Genomic DNA, 18,509 nt, shown 5'->3' on the forward strand with positions numbered 1-18,509 from the left:
TACACAAACACACAACTATGAGGAAATGAGAAATCCACACATGACCCATTAAGTAATTCAGATTTCTGTTTATTATAGACCATTTTAATTGTGATTTACTCATTTGTCCACAAGGAACAGATTCAAATACTGCTTAAGGAGATATCTATTAATCACATTATCAGCACCCCCCACACTCAACTGTCTCCTTCCTTTCCCTCTTTCCAACTCCTCAACTACAGGGTTCTCACGACAAACTTTTAATCACAGACTCATATTCAACAGAACACAACAATCTTTCCATTTTGTGCAGCTGAAGGTGCAAATCGAGCTGGGGTGAGGGCTTGAGAACTATGCATAACATAGAAAAGAAACCAGAGAGAGTTGCACTTACAGAATGAATGCTCCGCTCTAGAAAACTGTAGGCTCCACTTACATGAGGCTTCTGTGTAGTTTCCTGAAAATAAAAACAAACACAAAACCCATCACACTATGTTTTTGCTGCACCATCCTCCACATTTTATCCTAACCCTAAGAGTACAAAGAATTAGGAGAGGCAAAAATAAGTATATCTTCACACAGCAAATAGTTACTCTATGGAATTTACTCCTACAAATATTTAGTGATTGCCACCAACTGGGATGGCATTAAAAGAGGATGAGATAAATTCATTAAGGCTGTGTGCTACCTCCAGTATCAGAGGCCTCTGAACATCAGTTGGTGCAAATCAGAAGCATGCAAAGTGTACAGATGTGCTCAGGTCCTGCTAGTGGGATGCTGGATAGGATGAGCTATGTTCTGACTATGAAGTGGTTTCTGTGATTAAAAGATTGGTGTAGGTATGTATGAATGACCTTTCCCTTGGAGAAGAGAGAAAGATCGAGGCTCATGTATTCCCTTCTCATTCTCTTCCAAGAGGCGAATGCCTGAAGGAGAATATCCCATGAATATTTGAATGGCAAACATACAATTGTGCAGTCAATTAACTTCAGGGTTTTCAGGTTCTCAGGAAGAATCTCAGGGGGAGAGGAAAGGTAATATCTGATCAAGCACAGAAAAGTATTTATATCCCAATAACTGTACGGTCTAATGGATGGTTTTACAAGTTTCCTCACTTCTTCCCTGAGCAAGATTACACAGCATCCATCTTAATGACTAGCCAACAGATCGAAACCATCACAGTGAAAATGCAAAACTGCTGATGAATAATTTGAACTTTTCTGCTTTCCTCCCCTCTCCAGAACCCTTCAGCATTGCATTATAATGCAAGATTAAGAGAGTAGAAACCCAGCTTTGTGTGAGTTTCTTCTCTCTATCACTCACCATTGCTGGGAGAGCGTAGTGGTATACATTTTTATCCATTGTATAAGCATAAGTTTGAAAAAAGTGGGGTGCAGGATTGTTCAGAGTGCCATAAAAGTCATCTATTCCCCCCTTACAATATACAGATGCACACCATACATTTGAGGAAGATTCAATGCACATTTAAAGCACATAGTTTCCCTCAGAATTCTAGGAACTGTAGTTAGGGGTGCTGTAACTGTAGCACTGTAAGGGCAAAAGTATAATTCTCAGGATTCTTCAGGGAAAGTCATGTGGTTTGAAGGCACATTGAATGTATGTTAAATGTATGTTGTGGGTCTTTCCAAAGGCTAAATGCACACATTCTGAAAAAAACAGAAAACTGAAATCCGACTTGAGTAGTAATTTGGATCAAGAGCAATGATGAGACATGCAGGAGATTACTGTCAACCAAACATCAAACGCAAACCCACACACAAAATCAAATCACACATTTAATCCATTTTAAAAAACAAAAACAAAGCAAAACAGTCAAGTTATAAATAGACCTACATAGAGAATTGCTGGTCATTTAAATTTTCAGCTCCAATTAGATAAAGTTATCACCAACTGAAAGCCAGATTATCTTTGCTTTATAGGAAAGCCAAAAAGAAAAGAAAGCTTTTGAACTATGAGCAGGGCTATAATTAGACAACTTGGATTATTACTCCTGTTTTGAGGCTTGCTCTCCCTTTTGTCATTGTTACTGTTTTTGTTTGGCCTCCGTTTAATTTCCTGTCAGCCTTACAAGAGATTTCTAATGTTTGGGCTGTAGAATAAGTTCTGATTAAAAATAATCTTCCCAATTACAGCTTGGCACAAGCTAAGACTGCCACGTGTTCCCTGCCACTAACCTCTGGGTTTCTGTCTGCAGTAATTGTGTCTATATCAGCCCCTAACTGCAAATGAAAACCCAGGGGGCATATTCAGGCATCCAGCTTCCCGAGCCTTACCCATATCTCTTAATTTGCACTGTCTGTCAAAAGGAGATGCTCTCCAATGTACTAAAATGAAATCCTCAGAAACGGCGGGTCAAATGAACAAGGGGAAATGGGAGGGTTTGGAATTGAAAGTGGGGGGAGATGTAGCAGAAATCTGAGTCTCAGATATGAGGGTGCCTCAACACTCTTCATTATAATTCCCATCCCTGTCCACATGCACACTGAAACTGGTTAACAAATTCCAAGGTGGCATTTTCTCTTTCATTACAGAATCTTCTCAATCCAAACATTCCATGCCGAAACTACTAAAATAAAATAAAATAAAATAAAATAAAATAAAATGCTGAAGTTATGTGTTGTTGCTTCCAGTTTCACTCTCATAAATGCACAGCCAATTCATGTGGTAAAATGCAACAAAACAAGAGTAAAGGAAATACCAGGCTTTTCAAACAGCTTAGATTTAGCATATGGATGGACGCTTATTGATTGATGCTGCAACATCAAGTGAATGAACTGCTGCAAGTTAAACATAGCAGACATATCACCTCCCAGTGGAAAGCTGGTTCATTAGAACAAATGGGGCACTGCCCAACCAAGTTCACTGTGTCTTCAGACAGCCCCCCTACACACACCTGCCTGTTGTCTTACGTATAACCAGTCCAGGGAGTGGCACTGCCTGTCAGCTGATTCACAGCATTGCCTTTGTAGAACCCAGTATAGAGGAAGATGTGGGCAAACCCACACTTAGTTGTATTTGCCTGTTATTGGCCCTGGTTCCATCTGCTGTTGGGCTCCACGCCTTCTACCCTTCCAGGCTCACTAGACACCAACCACCACTATGCCTAGTGTCACACAAAACACAAAGCTCGCCACAACTCCTCCAGTGGACCAAGCCTGCACATTCACCTTTCACCCTTCAACTGGTGGGAAATCAAGACAGATAGGTATAAATATGTGCCCAGCGAAACTTGTTTTCTTCTTTCCCCACACAAAATCAGAGAACGATATAATGATATACTGCAAGGAGGGCACAAGGGGCTTAGCTCACTCACTACATTCTGGGGTGTGTGGTTTTTAGACAGATATTAATTTCTGGTCTAATAGGCTGCCTGTCCACTTTTCCTCTGGAATCAAGTGTGGTGAGCCTGATGCTCTCAGTCTGTAGGTTTTTGTTTTGTTTTTTGTTTGTTTTTGAAGGGAAAGGAAGTTGGACAATACATTTCCCACCTCACTGAGTGATGTGTAGCAGTTCCACATTTAGTAAAACATCAGAATTGCAGGCAGTGGGGCTGGAAGGGTGTCCTGTTACTTTTAGGGTTGGAACTGCAGCTCTGCAGCCCCTTGCATTCCTCCTGCTCAACCTGCATGTTTTAAAATGAGCAGCATGTTCCAAAAGCACTAAAGAGAAAAACAAATAAATGAACGAAAACCTCCAGTACATTATCCTCTCAAAGAAACCACCACAGTTGAGTTACCTCGGGATATCTTACCACCGAGTAGAATAAGAACGAGTGAAACAATCTGTCTAGCTTCCTCTCTTGTCAGTAAATCCCACAGAGGTCAATAGAGGTATTAATGTGATTAAATTATTCAAATACTTTAGGGGTTCCATTTTCTGGTCCTGAAATTTTAATCAGTACTATGATCACCCAGAACTGCTGTGCCTGTACATACACAATTGCAAAAATAAAATACTTTGAAGAATAGAACTATTACTTTTGAACCAGCATTCAATTTAGCACCATTATGTGTCAGAATATGGCGAAGATAAGCTTTAGGAAGTCACAATTGTTTTGCTCATTCATCAGCGTTTTATATCAACTCCTATTTTTCAGCACAACGTTTTTCCCATTTCTATTATCAAGATTAATAACCCAACAATGCACAAAAGCATAGACTGGACTGAGGTAGGGAGAAGGGTGGGGGAAGAAAAAGACTATGATTTACTTCCTCTGATTACTGTTTTATTTACACTGCTGAGAACATTCTATTTTTCTGCTTCATAATTTAGCACTTGTCCCATAAAGGAACATTAAGGCAAATCACCCCTTCTGTTTAACCACAGCATGCTAAACTGTACTCTAAAGTAATCCACTTTAGAAAACAACAGCAGCAACAGCAACAGCAACAACAGTGTTTTCCTATAGCACTTGCAACCAGATAACCAGAAGTAAGGAGAGGAGACACAGGGAAGTGGTTTGAAGTAAGGCCAACCACATTGCATTAATGATCTGCAGAGGTAAAAATCCATGAGCAACTTATACTGCTGCCTAGCTTTACTAACTTGGGAGAAGGGCAATGACAGGCCTAGACAGCATCCTAAAAAGCAGAGACATCACCTTGCATACAAAGGTCCGTATAGTTAAAGCTATGGTTTTCCCAGTAGTGATGTATGGAAGTGAGAGCTGGACCATAAAGAAGGCTGATCGCCGAAGAATTGATGCTTTTGAATTATGGTGCTGGAGAAGACTCTTGAGAGTCCCATGGACTGCAAGAAGATCAAACCTCTCCATTCTTAAGGAAATCAGCCCTGAGTGCTCACTGGAAGGACAGATCGTGAAGCTGAGGCTCCAGTACTTTGGCCACCTCATGAGAAGAGAAGACTCCCTGGAGAAGACACTGATGATGGGAAAGATGGAGGGCACAAGGAGAAGGGGGCGACAGAGGACGAGATGGTTGGATAGTGTTTTCGAGGTTACCAGCATGAGTTTGACCAAACTGTGGGAGGTAGTGGAGGACAGAGGTGCCTGGCGTGCTCTGGTCCATGGGGTCACGAAGAGTCAGACACGACTAAACGACTAAACAACAACAAAGCTTTACTAATCAAAAGGTAAGCCTGTCGCTGGCCAGAGTGTGGGTTAGTATTTTACTCTCTGTGTTCTTACTCTTTAAACATGTAAATGATGTGCGAAAATGAACACAGAAACAATACAATGCCGTAATAGAAATAGGAGATACAACACAAAACCCAGCAGAACAGTATTATAAAAACAGGAATTCTGTAATAATGGGGCCCTGTCCTATAGGTCAGGCAGGGAAATACAAGGCTTTTGAAGCACCAGAAGGAAGAGTATTCCAGAGTGCAAGAGCAACAGTAGAAAATGCCCATTTTTGTCTTACTGCTCTATGACATTCTGTAGGATGTGGTGCCTTGAGTAAAATGTCACCAATGAAGGGATAGGTATTCTTTCAGATGATGTTGTTGTTGTTGTTTAGTCGTTTAGTCGTGTCCGACTCTTCGTGACCCCATGGACCAGAGCACGCCAGGCACTCCTGTCTTCCACCGCCTCCCGCAGTTTGGTCAGGCTCAAGTTTGTAGCTTCGAGAACACTATCCAACCATCTCATCCTCTGTCGTCCCCTTCTCCTTGTGCCCTCCATCTTTCCCAACATCAGGGTCTTTTCCAGGGAGTCTTCTCTTCTCATGAGGTGGCCAAAGTATTGGAGCCTCAACTTCACGATCTGTCCTTCCAGTGAGCACTCAGGTCTGATTTCCTTAAGAATGGATGCGTTTGATCTTCTTGCAGTCCATGAGAAGATGATACAAACGTCCAAATATCAGAACTAGGAAAAAGGAACTCACTATATCTCCTCTGATAAAAAGAGGTATGTGTGGGGTTCTGGCTCCTTTTGGCTTATTATATCTCATGCTAGACATAGTACCAAAGATGTATGGGTTGGAGCACACTAGGAGGCAGGGCTGGAAGCCAAACAACAAGCCACTTCTGGTGCAGTTCCTGAGCATGCTCCAGAGCTGGGGAAGAACAGGTGGAGGATATATAAAACCTTCTGCCTGTTTCCTCCCTCTTCCTTCTTCAAAAGATGTGGTGCCCGGCTCACCATCCTGCTATGCAGTGTGACTTAGCTGGTTGCCACAGTTAGGGCATAGCAAGAAGTTCTGTCTTCTCCCATGGATGGTTGGTGGGCAGGGATTTTTCCACTAACTCTAAACTGCAGTGTTGGAGAAGTGCAATTCACAACTTGTGCCAACTTCTTCTGTTTCCTATACACAGCTGTCAAGGGTCCAGATAAAACCAGTCAACTTCATTATCCAGCTCTCACCTCTAAGTTGACTGGTTTTATCTGGACCCTTGACAGCTGTGTATAGGAAACAGAAGAAGTTGGCACAAGTTGTGAATACCCTGAGGCACTTTCCAGGTGAACAGTGACCCCAGAGACTGTGGGAACAGTGACACACGGCTGTGGGAACCATGGAGCAGGGTATAGATCACTTCTGAGGTTAACCCTCACTAAGGACACATGAATCAGGAAGAACTGCCTCCTCATATGAATGGGTGTGACAGGGAGAAAGAAGTGGAATTAACACCACATTTCACCCATGTGGGGTAGGTTCACCCAATTTCCCGCACATGGTCTTTTTTCCCTGAGCAGCTCATACCACCCAACTATTGGCATCTGTCTGTCTCAGGAGACAACGGAAGCGTGTGCCTTCAGGGGCAAACTGTTGGAGTTACAGCTCCAGCTGTGATTACAGAGACTGATAAGGGAGAGACATGTTTTGTTGCAGCTGGGGCAGACGAAGGTGTCTGATTGTGTTGATGCAGGTGTACTATGGCGTTTCTTATTTCTGCACTCCTCCCAGCTGTCATTCCTCCTCTGGTCACTGCTGTTCTTCATAAAGTGGCCCTAGTTATATCCCATACCTTGTGTCTTGCCTCTTTATTTCTGGTCTCCTAACACAATGCTAATTACACAACACAATGCTCCTAACACAATGCTAATTACACAAATGCAATTAACATGAACGTTGTGTTGTTGTTCCGTAAACAACACCATGGGGAAACAGAACAGTAGAAGAGGTGAAGTTTTAACTCATTCTCTCCCTGCCACGGTCACAACAGTAATCACCTCTGGTATTTGCATTTCAAGGGGATTTCGAATTGACACCATTTGGGATATATCCAGGCAATTAATGTCACATCTGGCTTGGCCCTCAGAATCTCCTGCATCTCATAAAGTAGCATCCAGCAGCTCTTTCATCCTCATTAGTCACTCTGCTATGGCTTCTCCTGAGGGAAGAAATTATTATCCTGCAGTCTGATAATAGCAGGTGGACCCTCACTTTTCATGAACTGCTTGGTTGCATCTGTGTGTGCCTGGAACAGAAGGCGGTGTTCTCAATATGGCAGTGATCATTCAGAGAACAATTATGCTGAAGCTCTATGAACAGAGATCATACTGTGTATAATGCTGATCATATGGCTTGGGTAGGTTTGTATAATCAGAAGCAGGTTCTTCATAAGTACAAAGTTGTGGCTATTTATGTTCTACTCAGAGTAGACCCACTGACATTTATGTGCATCCAAGTCTATTAATTTCAATGTGTCAGTAGAACTTAATTGAATACAGCCCATATAATTTTTATAGTGGGTTGGAGCCAACATCCGATTTTACTGTATTCCAGCCTGACGCTGAATCTCACAGACATGGAGGCAAGGCAGGAGGCTAGATAAAGCTAGCTATGGAAAGGTTGGTCAGAAGTTTCAGGACCGTAGATAGCTCCAAGTGAGCAACTTTCTCCAGGAAGCTTAAGAGCATACTGAGGCACTTTAAGCCTCTTCCAGGCTCCACCCCCTTAAAGTCTGTGGGTTGCAAGTGGACACTACTCCTCCATTCTATAGCCTCCCATCTAATGCTCTCTGTGCACCACTGATCCAGTGACGTGTGATGGGAGGCATTTGTTTCCTCAGACTCAGCTGCCCACAAGGATCCAGAGGCCCCAGAGGCTCTGGTGGTCCAGGAGCTTATTTCAGTGGCTCCTGTCTGACAGTTTGAGTCACAGTAGTGCCCTGATCTCCAGCAGCCATCTCAGAAGGCTGACCTCCATCAGGCTCCTTAGATGGTGCCTCTGTAGCCTCTGACTGTGTCTGGGTTTGCCCATGTTACCTCCAGAGAACCACCCCTGCCATTGCTTAGAACTCAGAATAGGTTGCAACTGTTTTAATGAAAGAATCTAGAGAAACAACCTTAATTGTGGTGTGGGCATGTGCTTTAGTGGAAATGCAATCCTTCCACAAAAGAAGAAGAGTTTGGATTTGATATCCTGCTTTATCAGTACCCTAAGGAGTCTCAAAGTGGCTAACATTCTCCTTTCCCTTCCTCCCCCACAACAAACACTCTGTGAGGTGTGTGGGGCTGAGAGACTTCAAAGAACTGTGACTAGCCCAAGGTCACCCAGCAGCTGCATGTGGAGGAGCGGAGACGTGAACCAAGTTCACCAGATTACAAGTCTACCGCTCTTAACCACTTCACCACACTGGCTCTCCACAAAAGACTTTACCATCCAGCATGTTCCCAGGCAGAAGGGAAATGGTTATTAAGCTTCTCCCTTCAGGACTTTTCCCTGCAATCCATATTCATCCATTTCTTTAAGGCAATCAATGAAACAATACCTTCCTTACATCTGTAAAAAGAAATTCTATTGTTCCCAGATTGCTTGATGGAGAGGTTTAGAAAAAGATCAGATCCACTGCCAAACAACTGATCAATAACTTCCTTTACTCATTCCATATATTAAAGCTTCTTGAAGCCAGAGCTCAAACTGAGGGCAAACTTGTTAAAACAATTCCAGAAAGTGCATGCTTTTCAGAACCTCTCTCCCTGCTGATCCCTATCTCCAGTTTCCAAGCAATATTTAGCACCAAAAATATTGTTACTTAAAGAACACTCTTAGGCATATAAAAAAAGCCAACCTTATTAAAAATAATTGATGCCCCTAAACGTATGTTGCCTTCCTGTACTTCAAATTTCTGGACAATATGTAGTGAGCAAATCATAACATTTGAAATTGAGGCCTATGCTTCAGATATTGTCTTAAAATGCACTGCTTGGTGCTCTCCACTTCTCCATGCATGAAAAACAGTACCAGGGACAGTGCTGCAAAGTTAAGATTCTTTTGGATGAGAGAGTGTTGCAGAGTTCAAGTATTGCTAATATTTGCTGTGTTTACAAATATAGACAAAGGGCAGAAGCAAGTAGACTCCTAGAAAACACAGACATAAGACCCCCAGAGAGCAACTTGTGTAGCACACCAGTACGTTGGTGGCACCCCAACTTTTGGTAAATACCAGCTAGGAAATAAATCGTTCCCAGGGCAAAACTAACTGTGTGTTTAATGTGCATGGTATTTTATTCTTTTTATTAAAAAAAAATGCAAACATCGGCCCCTCCATTGGAAGGAAATTCCCAATTGCTGCCAATGTAAATAGCAACTTCAGAGGAGAAACTCTGAGAAACTGAGCACACAAGGAAAGGAAGGCAGGGGAGAAGAAAAGATGGAGCACACAGATACAAGATTTGTTTTTTGTACCAACGCATCACAGTTTATTGAAATGAGTCTGTTATGTCTGAACTAGCCAAAATTTTCTTTATAGAATGTTTGTAGCCCACCTGTTATATAATGTAAAGTGTTGAATTAGAATTGGAATAAATATTTTGCAACAAATGAAATTTGAAGCAAACCTCCAAGTTCCATGCTGGGCAACATATTTCGGAAATCTGATGGCAGGAGTTCGGGTAAGACTAGTGAATTTATTCAGGGGATCCCCATGCATTCTGATTGGTGGGGGGGGGGGCAGACAGCACTATGAATAATATTATTGATCACCAACCTGGGAAGGTAGGCCATCTAGGAGAAGGAAGACACTGGTCCTAAAATTCCACTGCCTTGCAGGATATCTTCAGAAGAAGAAAGGGCTAAGGAGTAAACCCTACACAAATCCAGAGTGGAGTCCCTAAGACAGTTGGATGGCACCTTGTACGCCTCCTTCCAGCAACTCCTGCAGCCAAGCTCATGCCAAGTGTATTGCTCTGCTTTCCTTTAGACCACTTCAGTGAGGTAAGAGGGGGGTCTTGTCGTCTGGGCGGCCCAGTACCTCCATACACACTGCCCAGGCTTGTGCCCTAGGGAAGTCACTTCAGTGCTGATAACACAACAATTTGACTTCACACACAAACACCCCGGAGGTACACTCTATTGTCTCTCAAGACATACAGATGCCAACCCCAACTAATTGTTGTGACAGTTTGTTCCTATCAGATTTTTTGACTCTAAGGCCAGTAGCCAGACCATGAAGCTTGACAACACATTGTTCGAATTATGCAAAATTGGCATTTTAAAATGAACTATGAAGTTTCAGAAGTTTTACTTCTGCACTGTTTGTGTATCAAAATATTTATTAGTCCCTAGACAGCTCCACATGTGGTTGACTTGGGTACCTCTAAATAATTCAAACTTTTCTGCAGTAACTTATTTCAGCAATTCCTTTGATGCAAGGCAGGAAGAGAACATTTATTACAAGCAGCAAGACGAACCCATATAATTAATATTTTGATACATTTCACCTTCCTGGATGTTTGCTCTTACATTATTAGCTTCGTATGAAATAAATAACACTTTTCTGACAACTTGTTATCCCACTTTTAGACAAGATGCTTCAATTTATATAATTACTTTACTTGATTTATTGATGCACCTCTGCTTATGTTACATATTCTGTTAATGTGCTATCAAAGTAATTAGTTGTTTCTAGGCGGAAATCACTGTTTTTAATCAAGCTAGCATTTTTATTGCTTCTACACAATCAAAACACCCTTTCATGACTTGATAGGAGAACTCTTCATTGCTCTTTCCCCTCATTTCTCTTTCATGCGTTTACACTTGGGGGGGGGGGGGAGGTTGGCACTGATAGTGTTCCCCCCGGCTCAATACAGTACTCCAAGAGCATTTTCTCATAACTTGAGCTATAGAGAGCAATAGTTTGGAAGCACATTTTAATCAAAATTTTGAGAAAACAAGCCTAGGTTTTGTGGCAGACATTTTGTGGCCAAAATGTTGTCGCTCTCTGGATATTCAGCTTTTCTTTTCTTTTTTACTTAGGGCTGCAATCCTGGGACTCAGCTAGATGGGTAAAGAAAAAGCAATTTATATGTGTTGCATGTGTGATATAACATTGTGCCACCAGATTGCGCTGTGGAGTCCCATTTTTCTCTACCTGTTTTCCCTGTTTAAATTTACAACGCGTTTAACTGAAACGCTTCTTTGATGTGTCTAGATCCAGCCCTGCTCTATCCTTTCACCTCAGCAGATTACCCGCTTACTTCTGAGTAATCAATAAATATGCACTGTTAAAAAACACTAATGGTATTCCCATTTCAATGAGCTTCCTGACCTCTAGGTCCAGCCTTTTCAGGTAAGAGAGCTCATCCATCATAAGCCTGTTAACCAAGGTTGGTTGGTATGGGTGGTGGGGGACAGGGCAATGGCCAAAGCTGGAGGGGAGAGGATATAGTGGTCACATTCACAAGTCATGCTCAGCCAAACCAAGGCTTAGCATGAAAATGAAAATAGGTTGGCTCCTGAGGAGGAGACAGCAGCACAATGTCTTGTGTTATAAAAATGTGTACCGATTGGCTATCACTGAGAATATATAATCATTTGTACCAACAGGCTAAAAAACAGTTTCTGTAGGTGGGCTGTTAGGCTGCTGAATGGAAAATAATATGGTGCAACTGACTTTTGGGGTTGGTGTGTTGTGTGACAAGCACACAGAGTGCAATGAGATTGAGTGTCTGTGGTGGGGAGGGAGGCTCAGTTAATTTCATTGTACACAGGTTCTTACATTGACAATAAAGGTATTATTACTACTACTACTACTATTACTACTACTAACTTAACACTGATAAATGGAACAGGAAGAACCAGATAATTTTTATACAATATGGTGGCCATTTATTGGATATACAAATGAAACTCGTCCAAAGCATCTTTGCAGATATGGCTATCCTGAACAGTACGGCTTGAACCAAATTATTCTCTGTAGAAGATTGTCTTTGATGAATTAAACAACATTTGTGCTGTTCCTGGGACATTATATGTTGGACACTTGGATAATTTGTATGTATCAATAAGAACAATTTCCATTAATGTGCAGCCTGATACCTGTTATGGGGAGGGTCGTTTTATATATTTGTTACTATGTATAAAAATCAATATTTATAAATAGAGTAAGGTAAAGGGACCCCTGACCATTAGGTCCAGTCGTGGCCGGCTCTGGGGTTGTGGCACTCATCTCGCTTTATTGGCCGAGGGAGCTGGCGTACAGCTTCCGGGTCATGTGGCCAGCAATGATAAGCTGCTTCTGGCGAACCAGAGCAGCACACGGAAACACCGCTTACCTTCCCACCAGAGCGGTACCTATTTATCTACTTGCACTTTGACATGTTTTCGAACTGCTAGGTTGGCAGGAGCAGGGACCAAGCAACGGGAGATCACCCCGTCGCGGGGATTCGAACCTCCGACCTTCTGATAGGCAAGTCCTAGGCTCTGTGGTTTAACCCACAGCACCACCCGCGTCCCAGTATAAATAGAGTAGATAGAAGTTAATATTATATAATCTAAACCTCAGATCATGGCTAAGATTTCTCCTCCTTAACATGATCTGGAACCAAAGTTTGATTTTTTGATAAAATGTCTGGATGACACACTAAGCCAAACTGTGCTTTAACTACCATCCCATAAAATAATATAATAATAATTTATTACTTATACCCCACCCATCTGGTTGGGCCTCCCCAGCCACTCTAGGCGGCTTCCAACAGTATATTAAAAACACAATAAAACATCAAACATTTAAAACTTCCCTAAACAGGGCTGCTTTCAGCCCATGGAGGAGCAATTGGGTGTAGTCAAATCCCTGTGCAATCACTATAATCTATGCACTGGTTTACCATGAGTGTAGCAGGCCATGGTTATTTTTAAGGCTTCCCTGCCTCCTTGGGCACTAGGGGAGTCCTCCTTGACCAAGTCATGTCTGGCCCTTAAATGCTGATGAGAGACCATATGGGCCTCTTTCTCTCTCCACACCCCTGAAGACATTCCAGACTCAGAGTTTAGGGAAGCATGCCCCCACTGCTCCGGAATCAAAGCTCTGACATAATACTTCTGGTGATAATATAAGATTTGAGTCTTCAAGGAGGGAAGGATTGGGTAAAGCCAACACATAGCTATACTGCCAGCCCCCCACCCTTGCAAAATGTATATAGTTAGTTAGTTTGTTTATTTATTGAATTTATATCCCAATCTTTTCCTCCAAGGAGCTCAAGGCAGTGCACATAGTTCTCCCCCAACTCATTTAATCCTCACAACAAGCCTGTGAGGTAGCTTAAGCTGAGAGCCAGTGACTGGCCCAAGATCACCCAGTGAGCTGCATTTATGGCCAAGTAGGGCTCTGAACCTTGTTCTCTCAGATCCTAGTCCAACACTCTAGCACTACACCACACACTGGTTCTCACATAGATGGCTCCTCACACAGAGAATGGGAACACATGGAGATCAGAGAGGCAAAATAACATCTTGTGGAATAAGTGCTTTATTTAAGAAAGAGGTTTAGCAATAAAGGTTTAACCACAGAAAGATGAAAAAGCCTGCACTCAGGTTCTGGTTTTGGGCTTCCACTGTGAGAACAGGATGCTGGACTAGATCACTGGCCTGATCCAGCAGTCTATTCTTATTCTCTTCACCTGCATAGCACTTCTCGTTCTGAAGAAATGGATTCCAGAAATATCTCATTTAACCTATTCATAAAGGTGTATTAAAAAAAAAAAAACTAGTGACAGAAATATTGTTACACTTCCAAATTCTGCTGGTTTATTTAAGCCTCAACATTTATAAATAATGGAGAATATAAAAACAATTAACTTTGGCATTATAAAAAAAATGTAAGAGGGCTGAGAGCAATTTAAGTCAAGGCTTGCCCAGTGATAGTCACAGAAATTTATAATAGGACCTGAGAAAAGAATAAGTACCTTTCACCAGATGTACTGTGAATCACACCTTCATTGCAGCTGCGATCCTTGGGGTTTACCCTCCCTAATCACAGCTGAGCAATAAAGGAGGCTCATTAAATGGAATGTAACAGACACTGAATGTAACAGATTAACTGTGCTACGCAACCTCGGCTTCAAATGGAGAGGGATGGAGATCATTTCAAAGTTCAAATGAATTTTAAAGGGAGAGGGAGAGAGAGTCTGACAGCAAATGCTGTCAGGGAGCTTTTGTGCAATTTAGTTATGAGTTATGAACTGAGCAGTTTATTTGTGGAAAGTGGTGTCTAAGATCCATAGGCTAGCCTTATTCAGTCATTCCCAAGCTGCATGCAAAGTAATAAGTGCTTACAGTGGTGGTAAGGTAGTCCTGTTGCACTGGGAGGCCCCTTGTGCTCATTCCACAATGGTCATATCCTCTATATCAGGCTTCCTCAACCTCGGCCCTCCAGATGTTGTGAGACTACAATTCCCATCATCCCTGACCACTGGTCCTGCTAGCTAGGGATCATGGGAGTTGTAGGCCAAAAACATCTGGAGGGCTGAGGTTGAGGAAGCCTGCTCTATATGAAGAGCTGTGAAAAAGCAGCTGGTGATAGAGGTTGGAAGGAATCGTGTGAGACATCTACTTCAGCTTCTCTTGCTTTGTAATGGGATAAGTCCTCCCCAAAGTTCATTAAAAAAAAAAAAGGTTATGCCTCAGCTAACTGCATATCTGGGAGCCGTGTCATCATGCAAGGAAGTACAGCTGGCTACAAAGTTGTGTCATCAAGTGAGCCAAGTTTTTGAAATCTGAGAAAGAATGCTAAGAACATAAGAAGGGCTTGCTGGATCAGGCCAATGGCAATCTAGTCCAACGCCCTGTTTTCAAAATGGCCACACGGATGCCTCTGGGAAACCCACGAGCAGAATTCAAGCAGTAGAAGAAAATTAATATGTCAAACAGAGTGAAGAATCAAAATATTATTTTCTCCTCCTGTCACCTCCTCCCCAAATGATTAAGAGCATTATGATGTGTTTTTGCAGTTAAAAAAATGTTTTTAAAAAGCAGCTGAATTTTCTCTTGCAATTATAATGCTGCCAGCTTTTTATTATTAGTGTTAATAATAGTTTCATGAAGTTGGTAATATTTGTTGGCACATTTGAGGTTAATATTCTGGCCAATGAATTGAGAAAGTAGTCTCATTTTATAAAAAGAAAGCTGTTTTTTACACATCTTTTATGCTGGAGGCCATATTAAAATGTGTATGCTTTAAAGTCCTCTAATTCTTTAGGGAAATGTTTACCACATTTGTATTTTAAAAAATTATAAGTATGCTTTATATTGATGGAAAGTATGCGAACAATTATGGTCCAATTCATGTAACAGATTTTTAATCTCTTGGGAATCATGATCAAGATTTGCATGCCTCTAAATTTCATCAAATTCTGTCCAGAAATAAAATTATACATATAAATAAATAAAGCTGCACAGCAGAAAAGCTTGTTGATGGATTAGGTTTAATTTGGCAAGCCTATTCCGCTCTTGAAGGGTTACGTTGTCTGCAAATTCTATCTACTTCTGCATAGAGGAAAGAAGTTAAACCATTTTGTCCACTCATAAAAATTAATTTGGAGATGGGAGAATGGATCTGAAGCAAGACTCTGAATCAAATTGGGCAGACCACGAAGCATTTCAGGCTGAAACCATAGTATGTTGCAAAAAAATAAAAAAAAATAAAAATGCATATCCAAACCACATCTTGATGACAGTGCAAACTGCAAATTTACTCTGCAGAAAATTCATCTTTTAAAAAAATAGCATTGATATTTGTTACAACCTGAATATAATAATATAATATAATAATTGACAAGGGAATTCAAGACTTTTATTTATATATTGACTTCAACATAATACAGCTGTCCTAGCGCTGCACTCCTTCAGAATACAGCTTGTGGAGACTATGCATTTGAATGTGGCCCAACTCATTACTTGCCTATACTGCAATCCCACACAGAACCTTTTCCATACCTCCCTAAGTCTACCTCCCTAAAAAAAAATCAGGGGGAGTCACAGCCAGGGAGAGGGCACTCTCTGTGGCAGCCCCTAAGTTGTGGAATTCCCTCTCCATAGAGGTGAGCTTGGCTTCTTCTATTTTATAGCTTTTGGTGAATGCTACCGCTGGCCTTTTTGAACCTGAGATGTGTGTTTTCAGGACCCATCCCATTCCTGTGACCACACTTTATTCTCAACTTTAAATTCTCAACTTTAAATGGTTTTATCCTGACCTGAGACCTGCTGGTGAAGGATGGGTAATTCACTGAACAACAACAACAATTAACAAAATATTGCACATACCCATGATATAGTGTGAGTTGGAAACTTCTTTGTGGTGCAATACTGAGCAGCCTCCCTCCATCCTACTGGAATGGCAATTCCATGCAGAATATCAATGAAATTGGCATGACTCATGTTCTGTTCTCATATGCAACACCACTGCATTGGACTGCAGTATAGACAAGTAGTTCCCAAGCTGTGTATGGGGAGCTGGGGGAGCTGGAAAGACTGTACTATAGGATGCATGCAAATCAAATTACTATACATAATGGCATACAGAGATGTAGGGTAGCCCATTTTAAATATGTACAGTCCTCTATAAATATGGAAATGTGTCTCTGGGCAGCTACTTCATCAAATTGCCAAACTGCCTCTTTACTCATGAGTTTAAAATGCATGAAATCTGTCCCAGAAATCTTTCATCCTCCCTAAAAAAAAAACCCTCACAGTTCAGTTGCAAACACACCAGTTTATATACTTAGGTTTCTAGATGAAAAATGTTCATAATAACTGCAAAGTAATAGACTCAGTAGATGGCAGACAATAATTTGACAAATGAGATGGAGGAAGTATTTCAGCAGGGCGGCTTCATTCGTTTTATTTGATTTCTTTGCAGTTCTTTGATTTCTTAATCATCAGTGTATAGCAGGGAAATGCTTAGATTCAGTCTGTTTCACACTCTGGAATGCATCTCAGGGCTCCCACGCCTCATTCACACACACACACACACCCAGCAAAAGAAAAGAAAAGAATAGAAAAAGACAGAAACATTTCCCACTGAAGAATTCTAGCATTTCTGAGAACCAACCTGGGGATTCATTTGCTGTGCCATTACTTAAAAAAAAAAAAAAAAAGCTCTCTCGTACCAACATGAATAGTATAACCAATCTCCATAAGCTTGTCTGCGAATAGAACATTAAGTATTATACAGCTTGTGAAACAGATAATTAGAATGTTAAGAAGTTTCATAAGTTATATCCTCCATGGGGAAACCGTAAAGTTTTTGGCTCTCCATAATAGTCACAGGCCTTTTGGGAGGACAGACTTCCAGATATAGTCAAATGCTACCAACTCCTGAAGAAGGAAGTATCAGTTAAAAACCTGTCAATTTAACAAGTTGCTTTTGATCCATTAGTCCCTAGGGATTTTTTCCTGAAGGTGCTCCACATATCTAATGTTGTATATCTGAATAGTATTTTCACTATGAGTAGACTATATTTTTCAGTTATTACAGATGTGGATATTTTGAGACAGCTTGTATCCAAATGGAAAAGAGTATAAAGTGGAAGAGCATATGTTTTGGAGGCAGAAGGGGCCTTCTAGGAACCAGTGTCAGGTGATGGGAAGAACCTTAATCTTCTGGAGACCCTGGCAGAGTAGACTGTACTGGGCTTGAAAGACAAAGAGCTTATCTGGAACAGCTCCCCGTGTTCCTAAATGGGGTTGAATTCTAATAGGGGTGTATACTATGTGAAACATTTGATCATCAATAGTCAGTGTGGTGTAGTGGTTAGAGTGTCAGATTAGGTAGGACCTGCGGGACCAGGCTTCTAATCTCCACTCGGCCATGAAGCTCATTAAGTCACTTGGGGCCATGCACCTTGTACACATTTGTATGCAATTTTGTCTGATATACATATTTTGCAAACAATTATAATATAATGCATTTTTGGTATGTTGATATCATAAATAGACTTATTTTTATGCACACTTTAGTATATGCTTGTCTGAATAACTAGCTGGAAAACTCACTGAAAAATTTGGATTAGGGCAAATTTCAGAGGATGACTCTTTTTCGGTTCTCATCTTGTTTTGGAAAGTGTGAATTAGGAAAGTTTGTTTTAAATGTGAGATGAGTGGAATTTCTCTCTCATCCTTACAGCACAGCCCTTGGATATTGGGCACTCTCCAGAGAAACACTGTGCATGGGCATTATACTACAGTCTGTCTCTCTGAATGTGGTTCCCATCCCTCACTCCTGCTCCCTGCCGTAGACACTCTTGCTTTAAGTCCCATTGATTTCAATTTCAACTGGACTTCGGCATGCATACATTTCTCTGCATTGCACCCGCAGTGCTAGACAAGAGT

General features: G+C 41.4%; 1 protein-coding gene across 13 annotated transcripts in view; it reads right to left on the reverse strand.

Moving 5' to 3' along the window:
* Positions 1-18,509, reverse strand: part of RBFOX1 (RNA binding fox-1 homolog 1) — a 1,459,388-nt gene that overhangs the window by 849,900 nt on the left and 590,979 nt on the right. For all 13 annotated transcript variants that reach the window (XM_077918365.1, XM_077918364.1, XM_077918368.1 and 10 more), the window contains one exon: positions 374-436. In XM_077918365.1, coding sequence (XP_077774491.1) covers positions 374-436 — 63 coding nt within the window. The remainder of the gene's footprint in view (positions 1-373; positions 437-18,509) is intronic.

This window comes from Podarcis muralis, chromosome 14 (genome assembly GCF_964188315.1).
Source record: "Podarcis muralis chromosome 14, rPodMur119.hap1.1, whole genome shotgun sequence".
Lineage (NCBI taxonomy): Eukaryota > Metazoa > Chordata > Lepidosauria > Squamata > Lacertidae > Podarcis > Podarcis muralis.